General features: G+C 47.8%; 1 protein-coding gene across 1 annotated transcript in view; it reads left to right on the top strand.

The window, feature by feature from the left end:
- LOC115201767 (AT-rich interactive domain-containing protein 4B-like) overlaps positions 1–26,922 on the top strand; it is a gene marked incomplete at its 3' end in the record, with an annotated part of 156,428 nt that overhangs the window by 1,279 nt on the left and 128,227 nt on the right. The window contains exons 2-3 of the mRNA XM_029765655.1: positions 3,958–4,017; positions 26,285–26,395. Coding sequence (XP_029621515.1) covers positions 3,958–4,017; positions 26,285–26,395 — 171 coding nt within the window. The remainder of the gene's footprint in view (positions 1–3,957; positions 4,018–26,284; positions 26,396–26,922) is intronic.

Raw genomic sequence — 26,922 nt, 5'->3', positions numbered from 1 at the left:
CTCTTGTGTGATTGCTTGGTGTGTAGGTAGGATTGTGTTGATTTAGGGTTGTATAAATGCTTACGGAATTTCGGGTAACGATTCATTGTCATGCAAATGTCTTTTAATTGTCTTTTTTTTTTTCAAATGCTTTGACCTTGTAATGTGTAATACATCTTGAAAAAATAATAATTCCACCACATACCTAATGAATAAAACACATATTTGGTGACAACCCTGTCTTCATAATGAATGGATTTGACCGCTGGGAACTTTTGGAAATTAAGTTTCTCCTCCCAACCGTGTCGTTATACTTGTGAAATGATTACCAACTTGACCCACTTCAGCTAAAATTATGAGGCTACGCTAAACTGCTATTGGGTAAATTAATATATTAAGCCCATTATGATGATATATGATGACTGTCACTGTGTACATAAGGATTTGGTACACTAGCCTGAGTGCCAGTCTGCTTGTGCCATCATGCAAACAATGTGTTTAATGACGACAAGTAGAGGATTTAGCATGATGCCACAGACTGACACTCAGACTAGTGTACACAATAGTGCTGAGCGATTAGTGCTTTTTGAGGTTGGTTCGGTTTCTGTTTTTAGATTATTATAAAATAATAAATCACGGTTTTCGATTTTGGCTTCTATTATTGTTTTAGACATTAAATGCTGTAACAACAGAATGAAACTATTAATGAAAGTCCCATGATGGTAGACTGCCCATGACTAATTTATCACTTAACCATCAGAGTCACATTACATTACTTAAATAACACATTTCCATTGAGTATGTTTCATTTGATGACATTTAATTCCAAGTCTCTGTAGTCCCCGTGTCGTCTCTGTAGTCCCCGTGTGGTCTCTGTGGTCTCTATGGTCCCCGTGTGGTCTCTGTGATCCCCGTGTGGTCTCTGTAGTCCCCGTGTGGTCTCTGTAGTCCCCGTGTGGTCTCGATATACAGATGAAGTAGGAAGTTTACATACACCTTAGCCAAATATATTTGAACTCAGTTTTTCACAATTCCTGACATGTAATCCTAGTAAAAATCCCCTGTCTTAGGTTAGTTAGGATCACCATTTTATTTTAAGAATGTGAAATGTCAGAATAATATTAGAGAGAATGATTTATTTCAAATCAAATCAAATTTATTTATATAGCCCTTCGTACATCAGCTGAAATCTCAAAGTGCTGTACAGAAACCCAGCCTAAAACCCCAAACAGCAAGCAATGCATGTGAAAGAAGCACGGTGGCTGGGAAAAACTCCCTAGGAAAAACTCCTGAGAAAGGCCAAAAACCTAGGAAGAAACCTAGAGAGGAACCAGGCTATGAGGGGTGGCCAGTCCTCTTCTGGCTGTGCCGGGTGGATATTATAACAGAACATGGTCAAGATGTTCAAATGTTCGTAAATGACCAGCATGGTCAAATAATAATAATCATAGTAATTGTCGAGGGTGCAACAAGCTCGTCCGGTGAACAGGTCAGGGTTCCGTAGCCGCAGGCAGAACAGTTGAAACAGCTTTTATTTCAGCTTTTATTTCTTTCATCACATTCCCAGTGGGTCAGAAGTTTACATACACTCAATTAGTATTTGGTAGCATTGCCTTTAAATTGTTTAACTTGGGTCAAACGTTGCAGGTAGCCTTCCACAAGCTTCCCACAATAAGTTGGGTGAATGTTGGCCCATTCCTCCTGACAGAGCTGGTGTAACTGAGTCAGGTTTGTAGGCCTCCTTGCTCGCGCACGCTTTCTCAGTTCTGCCCACACATTTTCTATAGGATTGAGGTCAGGGCTTTGTGATGGCCACTCCAATACCTTTTACTTTGTTGTCCTTAAGTAATTTTGCCACAACTTTAGAAGTATGCTTGGGGTCATTGTCCATTTGGAAGACCTATTTGAGACCAAGCTTTAACTTCCTGACTGATGTCTTGCGATGTTGCTTCAATATATCCACATAATTTCCCCCCCTCGTTATTCCATCTATTTTGTGAAGTGGACCAGTCCCTCCTGCAGCAAAGCACCCCAACAACATGATGCTGCCACCCCCGTGCTTCACGGTTGGGATGGTGTTCTTTGGCTTGCAAGCCTCCTCCTTTTTCCTCCAAAGATAGCGATGGTCATTATGGCCAAAGAGTTTTATTTTTGTTTCATCAGACCAGAGGACATTTCTCCAGAAAGTACAATCTTTGTCCCCATGTGCATTTGCAAACCGTAGTATGGCTTTTTTATGGCGGTTTCGGAGCAGTGGCTTCTTCCTTGCTGAGCGGCCTTTCAGGTGATGTTGATATAGGACTCGTTTTATTGTAGATATAGATTTGTACCCGTTTCCTCCAGCATCTTCACAAGGTCCCTTGCTGTTGTTCTGGGATTGATTTGCACTTTTCGCACCAAAGTACGTTCATCTCTAGGAGACAGAACGCATCTCCTTCCTGAGCGGTATGACGGCTGCGTGGTCCCATGGTGTTTATACTTGCGTACTATTGTTTGTACAGATGAACGTGGTACCTTCAGGCGTTTGGAAATTGCTCCCAAGGACAATCCAGACTTGTGGAGGTGTACAATTGTTTTTCTGAGGTCTTGGCTGATTTATTTTGATTTTCCCATGATGTCAAGCAAAGAGGCACTGATTTTGAAGGTAGGCCTTGAAAAACATCCACAGGTACACCTCCAATTGACTCAAATGATGTCAATTAGACTATCGGAAGCTTCTAAAGCAATGACATAATTTTCTGGACTTTTCCAAGCTGTTTAAAGGCACAGTCAACTTAGTGTATGTAAACTTCTGACCCACTGGAATTGTGATTAAGTGAAATAATCTGTCTGTAAACAATTGTTGTCAAAATTACTTGTCATGCACAAAAGTAGATGTCCTAACCGACTTGCCAAAACTATAGTTTGTTAACAAGGTATTTGTGGAGCGGTTGAAAGCGAGTTTTAATGACTCCAACCTAAGTGTATGTAAACTTCCGACTTCAACTGTACTTGCTGCCTGACAAAATCACTATTTTAGAAGTTGAAAGTAAATAAAGCATACTTTTACTGCCAACTATCAGTCACTTGGATCAGGTATTTTCAGGTAGAGAAACCTCGCGAAGCAACTGCTCTCTATCCCCCTGTCACCGTGTCTGCCCCACACAGTGCTGTAGACTTGCTAAGTAGGTGCACAATGGATTATGGACATTGTAGTTTAGTGCAGAAAACGTGCTAATTAACTATGTAGAATATGTGGCTCAGTTGGTGTTTGCAACGCCAGGGTTGTGAGTTCGATTCCCACGGGGGGCCAGTCCAAAAAAAAAAAAAAAAAAATGCATGAAATTAAATGTATGTATTCACTACTGTAAGTCGCTCTGGATAAGAGCGTTTGCTAAAATGACTAAAATGTTAAAAAAAAAAGTTAAATTTGGCCTGTTGAACTACAACTCCCTACTACATTTTAATATTTTATTTTAACGTTAACCTTTTATTTACCTAGGCAAGTCAGTTAAGAACAAATTCTTATTTACAATGACGGCCTACCGGGGAACAATGGGTTAACTGCCTTGTTCAGGGGCAGAACGACAGACTTTTACCCTGGTAGCTCGGGGATTCGATCCAGCAACCTTTCGGTTACTGGCCCAACTCTCTAACCACTAGGCTACCTGCCGCCCCCGTTTGTTGCATACATCACACAGTTCGGGCTTGAGTTGATTCATCTCTAGAAAAACAGTGCATTGAGCCCACAATTTTTTTTTTGAAGGAAATGGAATTCAAATAATTGAGCCGAAGTCGGTCAATAAATTTAAACATTTTTATTTTATTTTATTTTTTAAAGCCCTACATTTTGGTTAATCGCTCAGCACTAGTACACAGTTCTTCCAACACAGAAAGACCCAGTTAGACCCAGTGTATTATACAAAGTCAGGGCATACGGTGTCATGGACAGACCTCAGATTATGCCTCACTGACACAGTTTCCAAACTTCACTTTCAGCCACAGAATCATTACGCTGGTCACCCAAGAGGAGCCTGGAGGACTGGGACAGAGATGAAGGTAATACAATCCCATACTTTACACATTATTTATATGATTACTCCTGTTATGATCTGTCTTCCCTTCACAGCTAGCGAGGGGTTGAAGACAGACGGACAGGTGTTTTATAGTGTAAACTCACTGGAGAGGTGGAGCACCATGCTCTAACCCACTAACCCTCCCCATGTCACCAAGCCCATTAACCAGAACCCCAGGCCTCTCATTTCCCCAGAGCCCCAGGCCTCTCATTTCCCCAGAGCCCCAGGCCTCTCATTTCCCCAGAGCCCCAGGCCTCTCATTTCCCCAGAGCCCCAGGCCTCTCATTTCCCCAGAGCCCCAGGCCTCTCATTTCCCCAGAGCCCCAGGCCTCTCATTTCCCCAGAGCCCCAGGCCTCTCATTTCCCCAGAACCCCAGGCCTCTCATTTCCCCAGAACCCCAGGCCTCTCATTTCCCCAGAACCCCAGGCCTCTCATTTCCCCAGAACCCCAGGCCTCTCATTTCCCCAGAACCCCAGGCCTCTCATTTAACCAATCTCTAGGCTCAGGCTTCTCCCATTTAGACCCTTGTCTGCTCCCTGGTCCCTCCTCTCCTCCAACCAGACTTTCTCTCTCTCTCTCTGCTTTCCTTTTAAGAACACTTGACAAATGAGCCTTTGCTTTAAAAAGGTCTTGAAACAGAAGTTATTTAAAGAACAGTGTTTTGGGGGAGGTGGAGTTAATGAGGAAAGGTTTTCACAATGGTGTCTGTTTTTACAAAAACATTTGGTGTAAACTTGCAAATACTTATAATAAATATATATTAAGTCTTAACTTGCTGTGTTGATGTTTGAGTGTTAATTTTTGATAAATAGCATGGGTGGAAATTAGCCTGGTCCCAGATCTTTGTGCTGTTTTGCTATTGACTATATAGGAGTTGTTAAGGCAGCATAAACAGATCTGGGACCAGGCTAGAGGGGAATCAGTTCTTCAAAGCCAAACTGGCAGAGTGAAACAGACCAAGTAAATGTTTCCTGTTTGTTCCAAGAATTGCTAGTTATAATTGTATACTGCAAAAAATGTACATGACAGTCATGTTTCCAAAGTAAATCTGGTTCTACAACATGAGGTTCAGTGTGCAGTAACATGTTGGTCTGTGTTTACAATACAGCAACATGAGGTTCAGTGTGCAGTAACATGTTGGTCTGTTTACACAATACAGCCACTACAGTCGTGGCCAAAAGTTTTGAGAATGACACCAATATTAATTTCCACAAAGTTTGCTGCTTCAGTGTCAGAGCATGGTAGAGCATGGTGTGTGCAACGCCAGGGTTGTGGGTTCGATTCCCACGGGGGGGCCAATACAAAAAAATAATGTATGAAATGTATGCATTCACTACTGTAAGTCGCTCTGGATAAGAGCGTCTGATAAATGACTAAAATGTAGATATTTTTGTCAGATGTTACTATGGAATACTGAAGTATAATTACAAGCATTTCAGAAGTGTCAAAGGGTTTTATTGACAATTACATGAAGTTGATGCAGAGTCAATATTTGCAGTGTTGACCCTTCTTTTTCAAGACCTCTGCAATCCGCCCTGGCATGCTGTCAATTAACTTCTGGGCCACATCCTGACTGATGGCAGCCCATTCTTGCATAATCAATGCTTGGAGTTTGTCAGAATTTTAGGGTTTTTGTTTATCCACCCGCCTCTTGAGGATTGACCAAGTTCTCAATGGGATTAAGGTCTGGGGAGTTTCCTGGCCATGGACCCAAAATATCGATGTTTTGTTCCCCGAGCCACTTAGTTATCACTTTTGCCTTATGGCAAGGTGCTCCATCCATCATGCTGGAAAAGGCATTGTTCGTCACCAAACTGTTCCTGGATGGTTGGGAGAAGTTGCTCTCGGAGGATGTGTTGGTTCCATTCTTTATTCATGGCTGTGTTCTTAGGCAAAATTTTGAGTGAGCCCACTCCCTTGGCTGAGAAGCAACCCCACACATGAATGGTCTCAGGATGCTTTACTGTTGGCATGACACAGGACTGATGGTGGCGCTCACCTTGTCTTCTCCGGACAAGCTTTTTTCCGGATGCCCCAAACAATCGGAAAGGGGATTCATCAGAGAAAATTACTTTACCCCAGTCCTCAGCAGTCCAATCCCTGTACCTTTTGCAGAATATCAGTCTGTCCCTGATGTTTTTCCTGGAGAGAAGTGGCTTCTTTGCTGCCCTTCCTAACAACAGGCCATCCTCCAAAAGTCTTCGCCTCACTGTGCGTGCAGATGCACTCACACCTGCCTGCTGCCATTCCTGAGCAAGCTCTGTACTGGTGGTGCCCCGATCCCGCAGCTGAATCAACTTTAGGAGACGGTCCTGGCGCTTGCTGGACTTTCTTAGGTGCCCTGAAGCCTTCTTCACAACAATTGAACCGCTCTCCTTGAAGTTCTTGATGATCCGATAAATGGTTGATTTAGGTGCAATCTTACTGGCAGCAATATCCTTGCCTGTGAAGCCCTTTTTGTGCAAAGCAATGATAATGGCACGTGTTTCCTTGCAGGTAACCATGGTTGAGAGGTAGACCAATGATTCCAAGCACCACCCTCCTTTTGAAGCTTCCAGTCTGTTATTTGAACTCAATCAGCATGACCGAGTGATCTCCAGCCTTGTCCTCGTTAACACTCACACCTGTGTTAACGAGAGAATCACTGACATGATGTCAGCTGGCCCTTTTGTGGCAGGGCTGAAATGCAGTGGAAATGTTTTTTTGGTGGATTCAGTTAATTTGAATGGCAAAGAGGGACTTTGCAATTCATCTGATCACTCTTCATAACATTCTTGAGTATATGCAAATTGCCATCATACAAACTGAGGCAGCATACTTTGTGAAAATGTATATTTGTGTCATTCACAAAACCTTTGGCCACGACTGTACAACATGAGGTTCAGTATGCAGTAACAAATGTCGGTCCATCTTTACAAGTGTAGATATGCTGATTTACTACAGGGTGGATGCTTAGGCTCCTGGTCTGGTTCTGAGTTGAGAGGCCAAACTTGTGGTGTAACACTGGACATTTAGCCTGGTCCCAGAGGCTTCCAACTCCCTCCTCAAAATGAATGACATTATATAGATAGTGTTATGAACACCAACACTGTCTGATTCAACTTGGAAAAGTTGCACATTCATTTTTAAACTTCAATCAAAGTTACGATGTTTAGCATCAATCCCTGCATGTCTTGGGGGATTTTTTTAAATTTATTTTTCCCTAGCAACGTTCTGGCTAGGGCAACAAGGTCTCCTTTTATACTCTCTTTCTGTGGATACTTTCTCCTCACATCCACTCCTGGCTGCATGTTCTGCCATAGAAATATAATGAATAGAACGGGCGTCACCATTCCATTCAATGATGTCATAATTGTTGGACTGGCGACGATTGCAAATGTGTACCAATGGGAGCAAAGCAGGAAGAATAAGCAGGAAGTGTACCATCAATATGTGCTGTGATTTGTTGATTCAACTGACATTACAGAAAAATCCACTCCATTGCATGAGCCACAGCAGTTAACATCATTTAATGAACATTATTACCATGGAAGTTGTTGGATTACAATACCAGGCAGCCATTACCAGGGTACCTACGAGTTTGGCAGCCATTACCAGGGTACCTACGAGTTTGGCAGCCATTACCAGGGTACCTACGAGTTTGGCAGCCATTACCAGGGTACCTACGAGTTTGGCAGCCATTACCAGGGTACCTACGAGTTTGGCAGCCATTACCAGGGTACCTACGAGTTTGGCAGCCATTACCAGGGTACCTACGAGTTTGGCAGCCATTACCAGGGTACCTACGAGTTTGGCAGCCATTACCAGGGTACCTACGAGTTTACCAGCCATTACCAGTGTCATGACGTTGGCCTGTGGGTAAGGTTTATGACCCCCCCCATAAATACCTTTCTCCCTTCCCCTCTCTCTCTGACCCTACTGAAGGACTTGAATAGCCTGTGTTAAATATAGAGAGTCTGGGAACATCAAACAAATGGGGAAAAGGAACCATATTTTGATAATAAAACCAGTTGGAAATATGCTTGATAACGCAATGAGTATGTATGTCAGTTCATTGTTATCTGAGACATTATGATTGATGACAGGACGACAAACTGTACCTGAGAAAGTATACACCCTCTAGTTATCAGAGTCACATGGAATTGTTATGCAATTGAAATGTTTGATATTGAAATTGTTTGTTTGGACATTAAATGTAATTTTAGCTTCCAAATGAGAGAATTGGGTTTTCATAAGGAAAGTGCCCTGCCCGATCAGTGGCCCAACCCTTTGTAGAGACATGGGGTTATAAACGATGAAACACACCCTTCACCCCTCTCCACTATATAAGCCAGTGATGTAAAGATAACCAGTGTATTCCAGTACGTGAGGTCTGCAGCCTCTACGTTAGAAGGACAGACACATATCAAGGACAGAACTAAGCCAACCTCGGCGTGAGCTATGGTATGAACTGGTATGAACTTTGAGCTTATTCACTACAGAAGTGATACTTCCTAGCCGTTGAGTTAGCCGCTGCTAACGTGGGCTAGGAAATGACGGACGACGGATCCAGTCTAACAACCAGACGAAGATACCACCACGTATCCAATTTGCCACCATTGACATTCTTCCACTACAGGAAGATCTGTTGGCCAACCCGGCCAGCATCTACGACCAACCTACCGAAGCGCAGCTCAGAGTAAATATTTATTGCATTTTCCTTTTCCAAATGGGCGGTAATTTAGAATGCATAAGATAATGTATTTACGATAGCATAGCTGCTGTTTCTTTGTTCCTAAGTCTTCCCGCCCTTTCATTCAAGCCCAACCCCCCCCTTCCTTTGTGTAACCAGCCATGATACAGGCTCCGTCCACCAGGACGTTTTCTGTATGACATCATTGTATTCTTTGTATTTGTAATTCTGTGTGATTAGTTAGGTATTTAGTAAATAATTAAACCCAATTTTGTATTGCTGATTCAACTTGTTAGCCAGGGTTCGTGAAGATAACCAAGAATTTACAACTTTCATTATGAGACTGAAAATAAGATAAGGGTTAATATTGACTGCTATCGATGTAAAATATTACTAAGTATTTTAAGAGTTTATTCGGAAGATAACGGCTCTATAAACGTTCTTCTGTGGTGCCCCGACTTTCTAGTTAATTACATTTACATGATTAGCTTAATCAGATAATATTAATTACAGAGAAATAATTTGATAAATTAGCATGTCATATCACTTAATCCGGCATAGCCAAAGTCACGACACCAGGGTCCCGACGAGTTTACCAGCCATATTACCAGGGTCCCGACGAGTTTACCAGCCATATTACCAGGGTCCCGACGAGTTTACCAGCCATATTACGAGGTTACCAGCCATATTACCAGGGTCCCGACGAGTTTACCAGCCATATTACCAGGGTCCCGACGAGTTTACCAGCCATATTACCAGGGTCCCGACGAGTTTACCAGCCATTACCAGGGTCCCGACGAGTTTACCAGCCATATTACCAGGGTTAGAGGTTCCCAGCCTGTTCTATTTACCAGTCATATTAACCTCTTAATGACCCCTTCCCGTTCGGATCCCGTTAGCGGGATTGATTTGACAACAGCCAGTGAAAAATCAGAGCGCCAAATTCAAAACAGCAAAAATCTCATAATTAAAATTTCTCACACACATACAAGTATTATACACCATTGTAAAGTTAAGATTCTCGTGAATCCAACCACATTGTCCGATTTCAAAAAGGCTTTACGGCGAAAGCAAAACATTACATTGTTAGGACCCCACCTAAACAAGAAAAGCCAAACAGCCATTTTCCAAGAAAGGAGAGGCATCACAAAAACCAGAAATACAGCTAAAATTAATCACTAACCTTTGATCTTCATCAGATGGCACTCATAGGACTTCATGTTACACAATACATGTGTGTTTTGTTCGATAAAGTTCATATTTATATCCAAAAATCTCAGTTTACATTGGGGTGTTATGTTCAGTAATGTTCTTGCCTCCAAAACCGCCGGTGATTTTGCAGAGAGCCACTTCAATTTACAGAAATACTCATCATAAATGTTGATGAAAATACAACTGTTATGCATGGAACTTCAGATAAACATCTCCTTAATGCAACCGCTGTGTTAGATTTTAAAAAAGCTTCACGGCGAAAGCACACGTTTGCAATAATCTGAGTACGGCATTCAGACACCAACCACACACCAAACAGAAACCCGCCATCTTGGAGTCATTCTCGTGTGGCTCAGTTGGTAGAGCATGGTGTTTGCAACGCCTGGGTTGTGGGTTCGATTCCCATGGGGGACCAGTACGGAGAAAAAAATGTATGAAATGTATGCATTCACTACTGTAAGTTGCTCTGGATAAGAGCGTCTGCTAAATGACTAAAATGTAAAAAATGAGTCAAAACTCAGAAATAGGATTATAAATATTCCCTTTACCTTTGATCTTCATCAGAATGCACTCCCAGGTATCCCAGTTCAACAATCAATGTTCGATAAACTTCATCTTTATGTCAAAATACCTCCATTTTGTTCGCGTTAGGTTCACTAATCCAGGCGCGTGCTTGCCATCTCCAGACAAAAAGTCAAAAAAAGTTATACTACAGTTTGTAGAATCATGTCAAACGATGTATTGCATCAATCTTTAGGATGTTTTTAACATAAAACTTCAATAAAATTCCAACTGGACGATTCCGTTCTCTTTAGGAATGAATATGAAGTCAGCTCGCTCCCAAGCCTGCGCGTGTGACTGAACTAGTGCCTCACTCGGGGACACCTGTTTCCAGAAGCTCTTGTTGGCTATCCATTCACAGTAAAAGCCTGAAACAACGTTCTAAAGACTGTTGACATCTAGTGGAAGCCTTAGGAAGTGCAACATGACCCCGTAAAGACTACAAATTGAATAGAAATTCACTTGGAAAAACTACAAGCCTCAGATTTCCCACTTCCTGGTTGGATTTTTCTCAGGTTTTTGCCTGCCATATGAGTTCTGTTATACTCACAGACATCATTCAAACAGTTTTAGAACCTTTAGAGTATTTTCTATCCAAATCTACTAATAATATGCATATCCTACCTTCTGGGTCTGAATACCAGGCAGTTTACTCTGGGCACATTTTTCATCCGTACGTGAAAATACTGCCCCCTATCCCTAAGCGGTTTTAACAGGGTAAGAGGTTCCAAGCCTACTCATTCTATGGTTTCAGCGCAACACATTAAGAGTTCATATTACCGCAGAAACGGATTCGACCACAAGAATGCTGTCCCGTCTTCAGTCAGTTGTTCGTTGCATTATTATTATTATTATTATTATTATTATTATTATATCGTTATCTCTGATAATTATCATTATCCGCCTTATCTCTGCTCGCTGGTCACCATAGCTGCACCCACCCGTAGCACGCGCTCCAGCAGGTATCTCACTTGTCACTCCCAAAGCCAATTCCACCTTTGGCCGCCTCTCCTTCCAGTTCTCTGCTGCCAATGACTGGAACGAACTACAAAAATCTCTGAAACTGGAAACACTTATCTCCCTCACTAGCATTAAGCACCAGCTGTCAGAGCAGCTCACAGATCACTGCACCTGTACATAGCCCATCTATAATTTAGCCCATACAACTACCTCTTCCCCTACTGTATTTATTTATTTATTTTGCTCCTTTGCACCCCAGTATTTCTACTTTGCACACTCATCTACTGTCAAATCTACCATTCCAGTGTTTTATTTGCTATATTGTATTTACTTTGCCACCATGGCCTTTTTTATTGCCTTTACCTCCCTTATCTCACCTCATTTGCTCATATTGTATATAGACTTATTTTTCTACTGTATTATTGACTGTATGTTTGTTTTACTCCATGTGTAACTCTGTTGTTGTATGTTGTCGAACTGCTTTGCTTTATCTTGGCCAGGTCGCAGTTGTAAATGAGAACTTGTTCTCAACTTGCCTACCTGGTTAAATAAAGGTGAAATATAAATAAAATATTGTTATTATCATTTATTATATTGTCTTGTTTTTGACATCATTAAACTGAAGACATGTTTATCAAATAACTCTCTGTAATTATTATTACGCGATTAAACTGATTAATCGTGTAACTAATTAACTAGGAGGTCGGGCACCAAGGAAAATATTCAGATTACAAAGTTATAATTTTCCTAATATAACTTTCAGATATTGTAATATCTGATCTATGAGTCCTCTGATTAATGATGTTAGTTTACCTCACGTCAATCTCATTCCAAACGTCTTAAATTGTTGGTTATCTGCACGAACCCAGTCTTCACTATGAATCATCCATACATCAATTGTCTTAAAATCATTTATTTACTAACTAAATAATTCACAGAAATGCATAACAAACAGATATGGTTACAAGGAAATGATAGGAGAATGTGCCTTAGTGGGCTAAACCAGCATGGCGGCTTGTTGCACAAAGAAAGGGGGTTGGGCTTGAATGAAAGAGCGGGAAGACTGAAGAACACAGAAAGCAGCTATGCCATCGTAAATACAGTATCGTATGCATTCTAAATTACCGCCCATTTGGAAAAGGAAAACGCAATAAATATTTACTCTGAGCTGCGCTTCGGTAGGTTGGTTGTAGATGCTGGCCGTGTTGGCCAACAGAGATCTTCCGGTCCTCGGAAGAATGTCTCTTTTGGTAAATTGGATACGTATCTTCGTTGTGTGTTTAGACTGGATCCGTCGTCTGTCCTTTCCTAGCCCACGTTTACAGCGGCCACTGCAAACTCAACGGCTAGGAAGTATCACTTCTGTAGTGAATAAGAGTTCAAAGTTCATACCATTCACAACCAAAGCTCACGCTGAGGTTGGCTTAGTTCTGTACTTGACAGGTTAGTCCTTTTAACGCAGAGGCTGCAGACCTCACGTACCCGGAACAGGCTGGTTATCTTTCATCACTGGCTTATATAGTGGAGAGGGGTGGAGGGTGTGTTTCATCGTTTATAACCCCTGTCTCTTCACAGGGCTGGGCCACTGATTGGTCAGGGCTCTTTCCTTATGAAAACCCAATTTTTCTCTCAATTGGAAGCTAAATCATATTTAATCTCCAAACAAACAGTTCCAATATCAAACATTTCAATTGCATAACAATTCCATGTGAATCTGATAATTAGAATGTGTAGACTTTCCCAGGTACAGTTTGTCGTCCTGTCATCAGTCATAATGTCTCAGATGACAAGTGAACTGACATCCATACTCATTAAGTTCCAAAGCATATTTCCAACTGGTTCTATTACCGAAATATGGTTCCTTTCCCCCCACTTGTTTGATGTTCCCAGACTCTCTATGTTTAACACAGGCTATTCAACAGTCCTTCAGTAGGGTCAGAGAGAGGGGGGAAGGGAGAAATGTATTTATGGGGGGGGTCATAAACCTTACCCACAGGCCAACGTCATGACAATATCATTGTTATTGTCATTATTATTATATCATTATTGTTTTATCATATCGTTTATATTATTATTATTATATCATGATGATAATCATCATTATTATTATTATTATAATATATATATTTTTTAATGGTTATTCTATTTAATTTTCATGGTCTTTATCCTTAACTGATTATACGGTAGTCGTGCCAGGCCTAGTTCCGCCGTTGCCATGGTTCACCTTGGTTACGTTTGTTGAACACTGGCACACACACAACTGTTTGTGCGTTTGGTGTTCCTCCTTGCATACGCTCAAGCAACACGTTTACCGGTCCTTCGCTGATCCAGATGAACCCCGAAACAAGGAAATATGTTTTAATCATGTGCAGTGGTTTTCTCAGTTGATAGAAGACGTTTTGGCAGCTGTATTTAGCCTACAAGGGCCTTTTTTGCTTTTGCCTGCTAGCCAAACTAAAGACAGCACAACGTTTGCTAGCTAACCCAGCTCTCAGCTTTCAAGGCCCCTGACAGATACATAAAGCTTCGTTCTGGCTTCTGAGAACAATCCATTTTGCACTTTTTAAAACCACTTCTTGTATTATTTGGGGATTCCTCTGGTTTGATACATACGTTACTTTCTGCAAACATGACAGTGAAACGTGTGTAGCAATTGTAACCAAGATGTTGGCTAACATTTTGAAATTGTACCTTTTTTTAACATTTTTTAAAATATTTAATTAATGTGAAACTTTTACAAGTTTTGAACCATAGTGTTCATATTCATAACATGATTGGTTGGAGGCCCTCAAAAATATAGTTTGAAGTTAAATTGATGCATGGATGTAAATCACTGGATGAGTGAATTCCATAGAGTAAAAAGCCTTTTTGCACTGTATGGGAATTTATACTGTTCATTTTGCTTGCTGGTTATTCTATGCAACTACTTCAAACACTCCACACAGCCAAGCATTGCTCTGTGTATTTCTCTCCACTTTGTCTCAATGGAGCAAAGCTGTAACCTTTTTTGTTTCCCTTGACTTTTGTGTTGTGACAACATCTCCTCTTGTTGCTACGGTAACCATCTAAAGGATTTCCCCCCCCAGAGTTGCTTGTTCCTGGGGGGCCACCCGTATGTAAAATGTATGCACGCATGACTACGTTGCTTTTGATAAAAGCGTCTGCTAAATGTGTTGTTGGTGTTTTGACGTGAGAGGAGCAGAGGGAGTTAAAGAATACAAGTGTTTTGCTCGTTGAGATTGAGTGATGGGTTTGGGTTTGGATATGTGATTGGGGGCAGCCCAGAGCAGTATGTCAGACACACTGGGGGGTCTGGTTCTGGTTCTGGTTTGGGTTTGGATATGTGATTGGGGGCAGCCCAGAGCAGTATGTCAGACACACTGGGGGTTCTGGTTCTGGTTGGGGTTTGGGTTTGGATATGTGATTGGGGGCAGTCCAGAGCAGTATGTCAGACACACTGTGGGTTCTGGTTGTTGTGACTCGTACGATAATCAGCTCTCGCATAGCACACCCATTGGACCAGAAAGCAGAGTGGTACTGGTCACCTTTTCAATGGATCCCATTTGGGGGGCTTTATTCTAAACATCCTGTTGGGGGGGGCTTTATTCTACACATCCTGTTGGGGGGGGGCTTTATTCTACACATCCTGTTGGGGGGGGGGGGCTTTATTCTACACATCCTGTTGGGGGGGGGGGCTTTATTCTACACATCCTGTTGGGGGGGGCTTTATTCTACACATCCTGTTGGGGGGGGGCTTTATTCTACGCATCCTGTTGGGGGGGGGCTTTATTCTACACATCCTGTTGGGGGGGGCTTTATTCTACACATCCTGTTGGGGGGGGGGCTTTATTCTAAACATCCTGTTTGGGGGGGGCTTTATTCTACACATCCTGTTGGGGGGGGGCTTTATTCTACACATCCTGTTGGGGGGGCTTTATTCTACACATCCTGTTGGGGGGGGGGCTTTATTCTACACATCCTGTTGGGGGGGGCTTTATTCTATACATCCTGTTGGAGGGGGGGGGCTTTATTCTACACATCCTGTTGGGGGGGCTTTATTCTATACATCCTGTTGGAGGGGGGGGGCTTTATTCTACACATCCTGTTGGGGGGGGGGCTTTATTCTACACATCCTGTTGGAGGGGGGGGCTTTATTCTACACATCCTGTTGGGGGGGGGCTTTATTCTACACATCCTGTTGGGGGGGGGCTTTATTCTACACATCCTGTTGGGGGGGGGCTTTATTCTACACATCCTGTTGGGGGGGGCTTTATTCTACACATCCTGTTGGGGGGGGGCTTTATTCTATACATCCTGTTGTGGGGGGGGGGGGGGGGCTTTATTCTACACATCCTTTTGGGGGGGGCTTTATTCTACACATCCTGTTGGGGGGGGGCTTTATTCTATACATCCTGTTGGGGGGGGCTTTATTCTACACATCCTGTTGGGGGGGCTTTATTCTACACATCCTGTTGGGGGGGGGGCTTTATTCTACACATCCTGTTGGGGGGGGGCTTTATAACTACACATCCTGTTGGGGGGGGCTTTATAACTACACATCCTGTTGGGGGGGGGCTTTATTCTATACATCCTGTTGGGGGGGGGCTTTATTCTACACATCCTGTTGGGGGGGGCTTTATTCTACACATCCTGTTGGGGGGGGCTTTATTCTACACATCCTGTTGGGGGGTTTAGGGTTAGGACAAACAGTATCTTTACAGAGAGACGATACGGCCCCACCGTATCGTCCCTCAAGTCTCCCGGTGGGCCATATCGTCCCTCTAGTCTCCCGGTGGGCCGTATCGTCTCCCGGTGGGCCGTATCGTCCCTCTAGTCTCCCGGTGGGCCGTATTGTCCCTCTCTAGTCTCCCGGTGGGCCGTATTGTCCCTCTCTAGTCTCCCGGTGGGCCGTATCGTCCCTCTAGTCTCCCGGTGGGCCGTATTGTCCCTCTAGTCTCCCGGTGGGCCGTATTGTCCCTCTAGTCTCCCGGTGGGCCGTACCGTCCCTCTCTAGTCTCCCGGTGGGCCGTACCGTCCCTCTCTAGTCTCCCGGTGGGCCGTACCGTCCCTCTCTAGTCTCCCGGTGGGCCGTACCGTCCCTCTCTAGTCTCCCGGTCGGCCGTACCGTCCCTCTCTAGTCTCCCGGTGGGCCGTACCGTCCTCTCTAGTCTCCCGGTCGGCCGTACCGTCCCTCTCTAGTCTCCCGGTGGGCCGTACCGTCCCTCTAGTCTCCCGGTGGGCCGTACCGTCCCTCTAGTCTCCCGGTGGGCCGTATCGTCCCTCTAGTCTCCCGGTGGGCCGTATCGTCCCTCTAGTCTCCCGGTGGGCCGTACCGTCTCTCTAGTCTCCCAGTGGGCCGTATCGTCTCCCGGTGGGCCGTATCGTCTCTCTCGTCTCCCGGTGGGCCGTATCGTCTCTCTCGTCTCCCGGTGGGCCGTATCGTCTCTCTAGTCTCCCGGTGGGCCGTATCGTCTCTCTCGTCTCCCGGTGGGCCGTATCGTCTCTCTCGTCTCCCGGTGGGCCGTATCGTCTCTCTCGTCTCCCGGTGGGCCGTATCGTCTCTCTAGTCTCCCGGTGGGCCCGTATCGTCTCTCTCGTCTCCCGGTGGGCCGTATCTCTCTCGTCTCCCGGTGGGCCGTATCGTCTCTCTCGTCTCCCGGTGGGCCGTATCGTCCCTCTAGTCTCCCGGTGGGCCGTACGTCCCTCTAGTCTCCCGGTGGGCTGTACCGTCCCTCTAGTCTCCCGGTGGGCCGTACCGTCCCTCTAGTCTCCCGGTGGGCCGTATCGTCTCCCGGTGGGCCGTATCGTCCCTCTAGTCTCCCGGTGGGCCGTATCGTCTCCCGGTGGGCCGTATCGTCCCTCTAGTCTCCCGGTGGGCCGTATCGTCCCTATAGTCTCCCGGTGGGCCGTATCGTCTCCCGGTGGCCGTATCGTCTCTCTAGTCTCCGGTGGGCCGTACCGTCCCTCTAGTCTCCGGTGGGCCGTACCGTCCCTCTAGTCTCCCCGGTGGGCCGTACCGTCCCTCTAGTCTCCCGGTGGGCCGTACCGTCCCTCTAGGTCTCCCGGTGGGCCGTACCGTCCCTCTAGTCTCCCGGTGGGCCGTATCGTCTCTCTAGTCTCCCGGTGGGCCGTGTCGTCCCTCTAGTCTCCCGGTGGGCCGTGTCGTCCCTCTAGTCTCCCGGTGGGCCGTGTCGTCCCTCTAGTCTCCCGGTGGGCCGTGTCGTCCCTCAAGTCTCCCGGTGGGCCGTGTCGTCCCTCTAGTCTCCCGGTGGGCCGTATCGTCCCTCTAGTCTCCCGGTGGGCCGTATCGTCTCCCGGTGGGCCGTACCGTCTCTCTAGTCTCCCGGTGGGCCGTACCGTCCCTCTAGTCTCCCGGTGGGCCGTACTGTCTCTCTAGTCTCCCGGTGGGCCGTACCGTCTCTCTAGTCTCCCGGTGGGCCGTACCGTCCCTCTAGTCTCCCGGTGGGCCGTATCGTCCCTCTAGTCTCCCGGTGGGCCGGATCGTCCCTCTAGTCTCCCGGTGGGCCGGATCGTCCCTCTAGTCTCCCGGTGGGCCGGATCGTCCCTCTAGTCTCCCGGTGGGCCGTATCGTCTCCCGGTGGGCCGTATCGTCTCCCGGTGGGCCGTATCGTCCCTCTAGTCTCCCGGTGGGCCGTACCGTCCCTCTAGTCTCCCGGTGGGCCGTACCGTCCCTCTAGTCTCCCGGTGGGCCGTACCGTCCCTCTAGTCTCCCGGTGGGCCGTATCGTCTCTCTAGTCTCCCGGTGGGCCGTATCGTCCCTCTAGTCTCCCGGTGGGCCGTACCGTCTCTCTAGTCTCCCGGTGGGCCGTACCGTCTCTCTAGTCTCCCGGTGGGCCGTACCGTCTCTCTAGTCTCCCGGTGGGCCGTATCGTCTCTCTAGTCTCCCGGTGGGGCCGTATCGTCCCTCTAGTCTCCCGGTGGGCCGTATCGTCCCTCTAGTCTCCCGGTGGGCCGTATCGTCTCCCGGTGGGCCGTATCGTCCCTCTAGTCTCCCGGTGGGCCGTATCGTCCCTCTAGTCTCCCGGTGGGCCGTATCGTCTCCCGGTGGGCCGTATCTCTCTCGGTGGGCTGTATCGTCCCTCAGTCTCCCGGTGGGCTGTATCGTCTCCCGGTGGGCGTATCGTCCCCTCTAGTCTCCCGTGGGCCGTATCGTCTCCCGGTGGGCCGTATCGTCTCCCGGTGGGCCGTATCGTCTCCCGGTGGGCCGTATCGTCTCCCGGTGGGCCGTATCGTCTTCCCGGTGGGCCGCATCGTCTCTCGGTGGGCGTATCGTCCCTCTAGTCTCCCGGTGGCCCTTATCGTCTCTCTATTCTCCCGGTGGGCCGTATCGTCCCTCTAGTCTCCTCGGTGGGCCGTATCGTCTCTCTAGTCTCCCCGGTGGGCCGTATTGTCCCTCTTAGTCTCCACGGTGGCAGTATCGTCCTCTAGTCTCCCGGTGGTGCTCAGTATCGTCCCTCTAGTCTCCCGGTGGGCCGTATTGTCCCTCTATGTCTCACGGTTGGGCCGTACCTTGTCCCTCTCAGTCTCCCGGTGGGCCGTACACGTCCCTCTCTAGTCTCCCGGGGGCCGGACCGTCCCTTCTCTAGGTCTCCAGCGGTGGCCGTACCGTCCCTCTCTAGTCTCCCCGGTGTGGGCCGTACCGTCCTCTCTAGTCCCCAGGTGCGCCGTAACCGTCCCTCCTCTAGGTCTGCCGCGTGGTCCGTACCGTCCCTCTCTAGTCTCCTCCGTCGGACCGTACCGTCCCCGCTAGTCCTCCCGTGTGGCCGTAACCGTCCCTCCTAGGTCTCTCCGGTGGGCCGTTAATCGTCCCTCGAGTCTCCCGGTGGGCCGTATCGTCCCTCTAGTCTCCCGGTGGGCCGTACCGTCTCTCTAGTCTCCCAGTGGGCCGTATCGTCTCCCGGTGGGCCGTATCTCTCTCTCGTCTCCCGGTGGGCCGTATCGTCTCTCTAGTCTCCCGGTGGGCCGTATCGTCTCTCTCGTCTCCCGGTGGGCCGTATCGTCTCTCTCGTCTCCCGGTGGGCCGTATCGTCTCTCTCGTCTCCCGGTGGGCCGTATCGTCTCTCTCGTCTCCCGGTGGGCCGTATCGTCCCTCTAGTCTCCCGGTGGGCCGTATCGTCCCTCTAGTCTCCCGGTGGGCCGTATCGTCCCTCTAGTCTCCCGGTGGGCCGTATCGTCCCTCTAGTCTCCCGGTGGGCCGTATCGTCTCCCGGTGGGCCGTATCGTCTCTCTAGTCTCCCGGTGGGCCGTACCGTCCCTCTAGTCTCCCGGTGGGCCGTACCGTCCCTCTAGTCTCCCGGTGGGCCGTACCGTCCCTCTAGTCTCCCGGTGGGCCGTACCGTCCCTCTAGTCTCCCGGTGGGCCGTACCGTCCCTCTAGTCTCCCGGTGGGCCGTGTCGTCCCTCTAGTCTCCCGGTGGGCCGTGTCGTCCCTCTAGTCTCCCGGTGGGCCGTGTCGTCCCTCTAGTCTCCCGGTGGGCCGTGTCGTCCCTCTAGTCTCCCGGTGGGCCGTATCGTCTCCCGGTGGGCCGTGTCGTCCCTCTAGTCTCCCGGTGGGCCGTGTCGTCCCTCTAGTCTCCCGGTGGGCCGTATCGTCCCTCTAGTCTCCCGGTGGGCCGTATCGTCTCCCGGTGGGCCGTATCGTCTCTCTAGTCTCCCGGTGGGCCGTACCGTCCCTCTAGTCTCCCGGTGGGCCGTACTGTCTCTCTAGTCTCCCGGTGGGCCGTACCGTCTCTCTAGTCTCCCGGTGGGCCGTACCGTCCCTCTAGTCTCCCGGTGGGCCGTATCGTCCCTCTAGTCTCCCGGTGGGCCGTATCGTCCCTCTAGTCTCCCGGTGGGCCGGATCGTCCCTCTAGTCTCCCGGTGGGCCGTATCGTCTCCCGGTGGGCCGTATCGTCTCCCGGTGGGCCGTATCGTCTCCCGGTGGGCCGTATCGTCTCTCTAGTCTCCCGGTGGGCCGTATCGTCACTCTAGTCTCCCGGTGGGCCGTATCGTCTCCCGGTGGGCCGTATCGTCTCCCGGTGGGCCGTACCGTCCCTCTAGTCTCCCGGTGGGCCGTACCGTCCCTCTAGTCTCCCGGTGGGCCGTACCGTCACTCTAGTCTCCCGGTGGGCCGTGTCGTCCCTCTAGTCTCCCGGTGGGCCGTATCGTCACTCTCGTCTCCCGGTGGGCCGTACCGTCTCTCTAGTCTCCCGGTGGGCCGTACCGTCTCTCTAGTCTCCCGGTGGGCCGTACCGTCTCTCTAGTCTCCCGGTGGGCCGTATCGTCTCTCTAGTCTCCCGGTGGGCCGTATCGTCCCTCTAGTCTCCCGGTGGGCCGTATCGTCCCTCTAGTCTCCCGGTGGGCCGTATCGTCCCTCTAGTCTCCCGGTGGGCCGTATCGTCTCCCGGTGGGCCGTATCGTCCCTCTAGTCTCCCAGTGGGCCGTATCGTCCCTCTAGTCTCCCGGTGGGCCGTATCGTCTCCCGGTGGGCCGTATCGTCTCTCGGTGGGGCTGTATCGTCCCTCTAGTCTCCCGGTGGGCTGTATCGTCTCCCGGTGGGCCGTATCGTCCCTCTAGTCTCCCGGTGGGCCGTATCGTCTCCCGGTGGGCCGTATCGTCTCCCGGTGGGCCGTATCGTCTCCCGGTGGGCCGTATCGTCTCTCGGTGGGCCGTATCGTCCCTCTAGTCTCCCGGTGGGCCGTATCGTCTCCCGGTGGGCCGTATCGTCTCCCGGTGGGCCGTATCGTCTCCCGGTGGGCCGTATCGTCTCTCGGTGGGCCGCATCGTCTCTCGGTGGGCCGTATCGTCTCCCGGTGGGCCGTATCGTCTCCCGGTGGGCCGTATCGTCTCCCGGTGGGCCGTATCGTCTCCCGGTGGGCCGTATCGTCCCTCTAGTCTCCCGGTGGGCCGTATCGTCTCTCTAGTCTCCCGGTGGGCCGTATCGTCTCCCGGTGGGCCGTATCGTCTCCCGGTGGGCCGTATCGTCTCCCGGTGGGCCGTATCGTCTCCCGGTGGGCCGTATCGTCTCTCGGTGGGCCGTATCGTCCCTCTAGTCTCCCGGTGGGCCGTATCGTCTCTCTAGTCTCCCGGTGGGCCGTATCGTCCCTCTAGTCTCCCGGTGGGCCGTATCGTCTCTCTGTAAAGACACTGTTTGTCCTCTGACGTTCCCTCTCCTCTGTACACAATGCAATACTATTATTTTCAAATGCAGTGCATTAGGAACGTTTTCAGACCCCTTGACTTTTTCCACATTTTGTTACAACCCTATTCTAAAATAAATACATACAATACCCCATAATGACAAAACAGATTTTCAAAAAAAAGATTTTGGGTAATTTAAATAAAAATACCTTATTTACTTAAGAATTCAGATCCTTTGCTATGAGACCTGAAATTGAGCTCAGGTGTATCCTGTTTCCATTGATCATCCTTGAGATGTTTCTACAACTTGATTAGAGTCCACCTGTGGTAAATTCAATTGATTGGACATGATTTGGGAAGGCACACACCTGTCTACATAAAGTCCCACAGTTGACAGTGCATGTCAGGATTGTTTCGAGGCACAGATCTGGGGAAGGTATGGAAGAAGTTAAATGGAAGAAGTTTAGAACCACCAAGACTCTTCCTAGAGCTGGCTGCCCGGCCAAACTGATCAATCAGGTGAGAAGGGCCTTGGTCAGGGAGGTGACTAAGAACCCGATGGTCACTGACAGAGCTCCTCTGTGGATATGGTTGTCCTTCTGGAAAGTTATCCCGTCTCTGCAGCACTCCACCAATCAGGCCTTTATGATAGAGTGGCCAGACAGAAGCCACTCCTCAGTAAAAGGCACATGACATCCTGCTTGGAGTTTGCCAAAAGGCACTTAAAGGACTTGGACCATGAGAAACAAGATTCTCTGGTCTGATGAAACCAAGATTGAACTCTTTGGCCTGAATGCCCAGCATCTCTATGGTGAAGCATGGTGGTGGCAGCATCAACAAACTATAGTTTTAGCAAGTTGGTTAAGACATCTACTTTGTGCAAGACACAAGTAATTTTTCCAATAATAGTTTACGGCCAGATTATTTCACTTATAATTCACTGTATCACAATTCCAGTGGGTCAGAAGTTTACATACACTAAGTTGACTGTGCCTTTTAAACAGCTTGGAAAATTCCAGAATATTATCTCATGGCTTTAGAAGCTACTGATAGGCTAATTGACATCATTTGAGTCAATTGGAGGTGTACCTGTGGATGTATTTCAAGGCCTACCTTCAACCTCAGTGCCTCTTTGCTTGACATAATGGGAAAATCAAAAGAAATCAGCCAAGACCTCAGAAAAACAATTGTAGACCTCCACAAGGTTCATCCTTGGGAGCAATTTTCAAACGCCTGAAGGTACCACGTTCATCTGTACAAACAATTATACTTGCGTACTAACACCATGGGACCACGCAACCGTCATACCGCTCAGGAAGGAGACGCGATCTGTCTCCTAGAGATGAATGTACTTTGGTGCGAAAAGTGCAAATCAATCCCAGAACAACAGCACAGAACCTTGTGAAGATGCTTGAGGAAACGGGTACAAAAGTATCTATATCCGCAGTAAAATCAAATTTATTTATAAAGCCCTTCTTACATCAGCTGATGTCACAAAGTGCTTTACAGAAACCCAGCCTAAAACCCCAAACAGCAAGCAATGCAGGTGTAGAAGCACGGTGGCTAGGAAAAACTCCCTAGAAAGGCCAGAACCTAGGAAGAAACCTAGAGGAACCAGGCTATGAGGAGTGGCCAGTCCTCTTCTGGCTGTGCCAGGTGGAGATTATAACAGAACATGGCCAAGATGTTCAAATGTTCATAAATGACCAGCATGGTCAAATAATAATAATCACAGTAGTTGTCGAGGGTGCAACAGGTCAGCACCTCAGGAGTAAATGTCAGTTGGCTTTTCATAGCCGATCATTCAGAGTATCTCTACCGCTCCTGCTGTCTCTAGAGAGTTGAAAACAGCAGGTCTGGGACAGGTAGCATGTCCGGTGAACAGGTCAGGGTTCAATAGCTGCAGGCGGGAGAGAGAGATAATTAGAAGAGCGTACTTAATTTCCGACGGGACACCGGATAAGACAGGAGAAATACTCCAGATATAACATACTGAACCTAGCCCCCCGACACAAACTATTGCAGCATAAATACTGGAGGCTGAGACAGGAGGGGTCGGGAGACAATGTGGCCCCATCTGACAATACCCCCAGACAGGGCCAAACAGGAAGGATATAACCCCACCCACTTTTCAAAGCACGGCCCCCACACCACAAGAGGGATATCTTCAACCACCAACTTACCATCCTGAGACAAGTCCGAGTATAGCCCACAAAGATCTCTGCCACGGCACAGCCCAAGGGGGGCGCCAACCCAGACAGGAAGACCATGTCAGTGGCTCAACCCACTCAAGTGACGCACCCCTCCCAGGGACGGCATGGAAGAACACCAGTAAGCCAGTGACTCAGCCCCTGTAATAGGGATAGAGGCAGAGAATCCCAGTGGAAAGAGGGGAACCGGCAAGGCAGAGACAGCAAGGGCGGTTCGTTGCTCCAGTGCCTTTCCGTTCACCTTCACACTCCTGGGCCAGACTACACTCAATCATATGACCTACTGAAGAGATAAGTCTTCAGTAAAGACTTAAAGGTTGAGACTGAGTCTGCGTCTCTCACATGGGTAGGCAGACCATTCCATAAAAATGGAGCTCTATAGGAGAAAGCCCTGCCTCCAGCTGTTTGCTTAGAAATTCTAGGGACAATAAGGAGGCCTGCGTCTTGTGACCGTAGCGTACATGTAGATATGTACGGCAGGACCAAATTGGAAAGATGGGTAGGAGCAAGCCCATGTAATGCTTTGTAGGTTAGCAGTAAAACCTTGAAATCAGCCCTTGCCTTAACAGGAAGCCAGTGTAGAGAGGCTAGCACTAGTAATATGATCAATTTTTTTGGTTCTAGTCAAGATTCTAGCAGCCGAATTTAGCACTAACTGAAGTTTTATTTAATTTTTTATTTCCGGTAGCCGGAAAGTAGAGTATTGCAGCTGTCTAACCTAGAAGTGAGAAAAGCATGGATGAATTTTTCTGCATCATTTTTGGACAGAAAGTTTCTGATTTTTGCAATGTTACGTAGATGGAAAAAAGCTGTCCTTGAAACAGTCTTGATATGTTCGTCAAAGAGAGATCTGGGTCCAGAATAATGCCGAGGTCCTTCAGTTTTATTTGAGACGACTGTACAACCATCAAGATTAATTGTCAGATTCAACAGAAGATCTCTTTGTTTCTTTGTTTCTTGGGACCTAGAACAAGCATCTCTGTTTTGTCCAAGTTTTAAAAGTAGAAAGTTTGTGGCCATCCACTTCCTTATGTCTGAAACACAGGCTTCTAGCGAGGGCAATTTTGGAGCTTCACCATGTTTCATTGAAATGTACAGCTGTGTGTCGTCCGCATAGCAGTGAAAGTTAACATTATGTTTCCGAATGACATCACCAAGAGGTAAAATATATAGTGAAAACAATAGTGGTCCTAAAACGGAACCTTGAGGAACACCGAAATTTACAATTGATTTGTCAGAGGACGAACCATTCACAGAGACAAACTGATATCTTTCCGACAGATAAGATCTAAACCAGGCCAGAACTTGTCCATGTAGACCAATTTGGGTTTCCAATCTCTCCAAAAGAATGTGGTGATCGATGGTATCAAAAGCGGCACTAAGATCTAGGAGCATGAGGACAGATGCAGAGCCTCGGTCTGACGTCATTAAAAGGTCATTTACCACCTTCACAAGTGCAGTCTCAGTGCTACGATGGGGTCTAAAACCAGACTGAAGTGCTTCGTATACATAGTTTGTCTTCAGGAAGGCTGTGATTTGCTGTGCATCAGCTTTTTCAAAAATTTGAGAGGAATGGGAGATTCGATATAGGCCGATTCGTTTTTTAAAATATTTTCTGGGTGAAGGTTTGGCTTTTTCAAGAGAGGCTTTATTACTGCCACTTTTAGTGAGTTTGGTACACATCCAGTGGATAGAGAGACGTTTATTATGTTCAACATAGGAGGGCCAAGCACAGGAAGCAGCTCTTTCAGTATTTTAGTAGGGTCCAGTATGCAGGTTTAGAGGCCATGATTATTTTCATCATTGTGTCGAGATATACAGTGGGGGAAAAAAGTATTTGATCCCCTGCTGATTTTGTATGTTTGCCCACTGATAAAGAAAGGGTCAGTCTATCATTTTAATGGTAGGTTTATTTGAACAGTGAGAGACAGAATAACAACAAAAATATCCAGAAAAACGCATGTCAAAAATGTTATAAATACTAGCTGGATTCACATTCACTGAGACCTTCCTGACTTGTAGTCCTTGGCCGTTTACACTAGTAGGAACCAAACATGAATTTGTCCAATAAATGCTTGTTTTTGTTTTCCGTTGCAAAATGTTTTGTTAAGTTGTGCACTAATGAATATGGCAGATCTAACTGGTATTATTCACTCACTGACTCTGTCACTGCTCTGTCCTGACTTCAATCTCTTGTTCATCTCCACTAATCTGAATGTCATCATTGACTCCCTTCCACTCATGGTGTCTCCCCTTTCTCTCTCCCTCCCTCCCTTCCACTCACGGTGTCTCCCCTCCCTCCCTCCCTCCCTCCCTCCCTCCCTCCCTCCCTCCCTCCCTCCCTCCCTCCCTCCCTCCCTCCCTCTCTCTCTCTCTCTCCCTCCCTTCTGCTCATGGTGTCTCCTCTTTCTCTCTCTCTCACGGTGTCTCCCCTTTTCTCTCTCTCTCTCTCTCTCTCTCTCTCTCACGGTGTCTCCCCTTTTCTCTCCGTTCAGACTCAGGAGGAGCCGCCCTACCTGACAGTGGGCACTGATGTCAGCGCCAAGTACAGAGGGGCTTTCTGTGAGGCCAAGATTAAGACTGCCAAGAGACTGGTCAAGGCCAAGGTAACTGTTCAACACTTAATGATCAGGAGATCTAGTTTTGTCCTGTCTTAGTTTGGTGTGACAGTGACTGTAGAATTTGCAATGGAGCACAAAGATTGTGGGACCAGGCTGGCTGTGGGACCAGGCTGGCTGCGGGACCAGGCTGGCTGGCTGGCTGCGGGACCAGGCTGGCTGGCTGCGGGACCAGGCTGGCTGGCTGGCTGCGGGACCAGGCTGGCTGGCTGGCTGCGGGACCAGGCTGGCTGGCTGGCTGCGGGACCAGGCTGGCTGGCTGGCTGCGGGACCAGGCTGGATGGCTGGCTGCCGGACCTGGCTGGCCGGCTGCGGGACCGGGCTGGCTGGCCGGCTGCGGGACCGGGCTGGCTGTGGGACCAGGCTGGCTGGCTGGCTGTAGGACCATTTCTACCGTGAACCAGTTATTTTGTAAAGTAAACATCATAATCTGTGAAGTAACAATGTTGTAATTGTACAATTAATATAAATTGAAACAAAGTTTAATGGACAGAATTTCTGTTTATAGATGTTCC

This window comes from Salmo trutta, chromosome 10 (genome assembly GCF_901001165.1).
Source record: "Salmo trutta chromosome 10, fSalTru1.1, whole genome shotgun sequence".
Taxonomy (NCBI): Eukaryota; Metazoa; Chordata; class Actinopteri; order Salmoniformes; family Salmonidae; genus Salmo; species Salmo trutta.
This window is presented reverse-complemented; position numbering and strand designations above follow the sequence as displayed.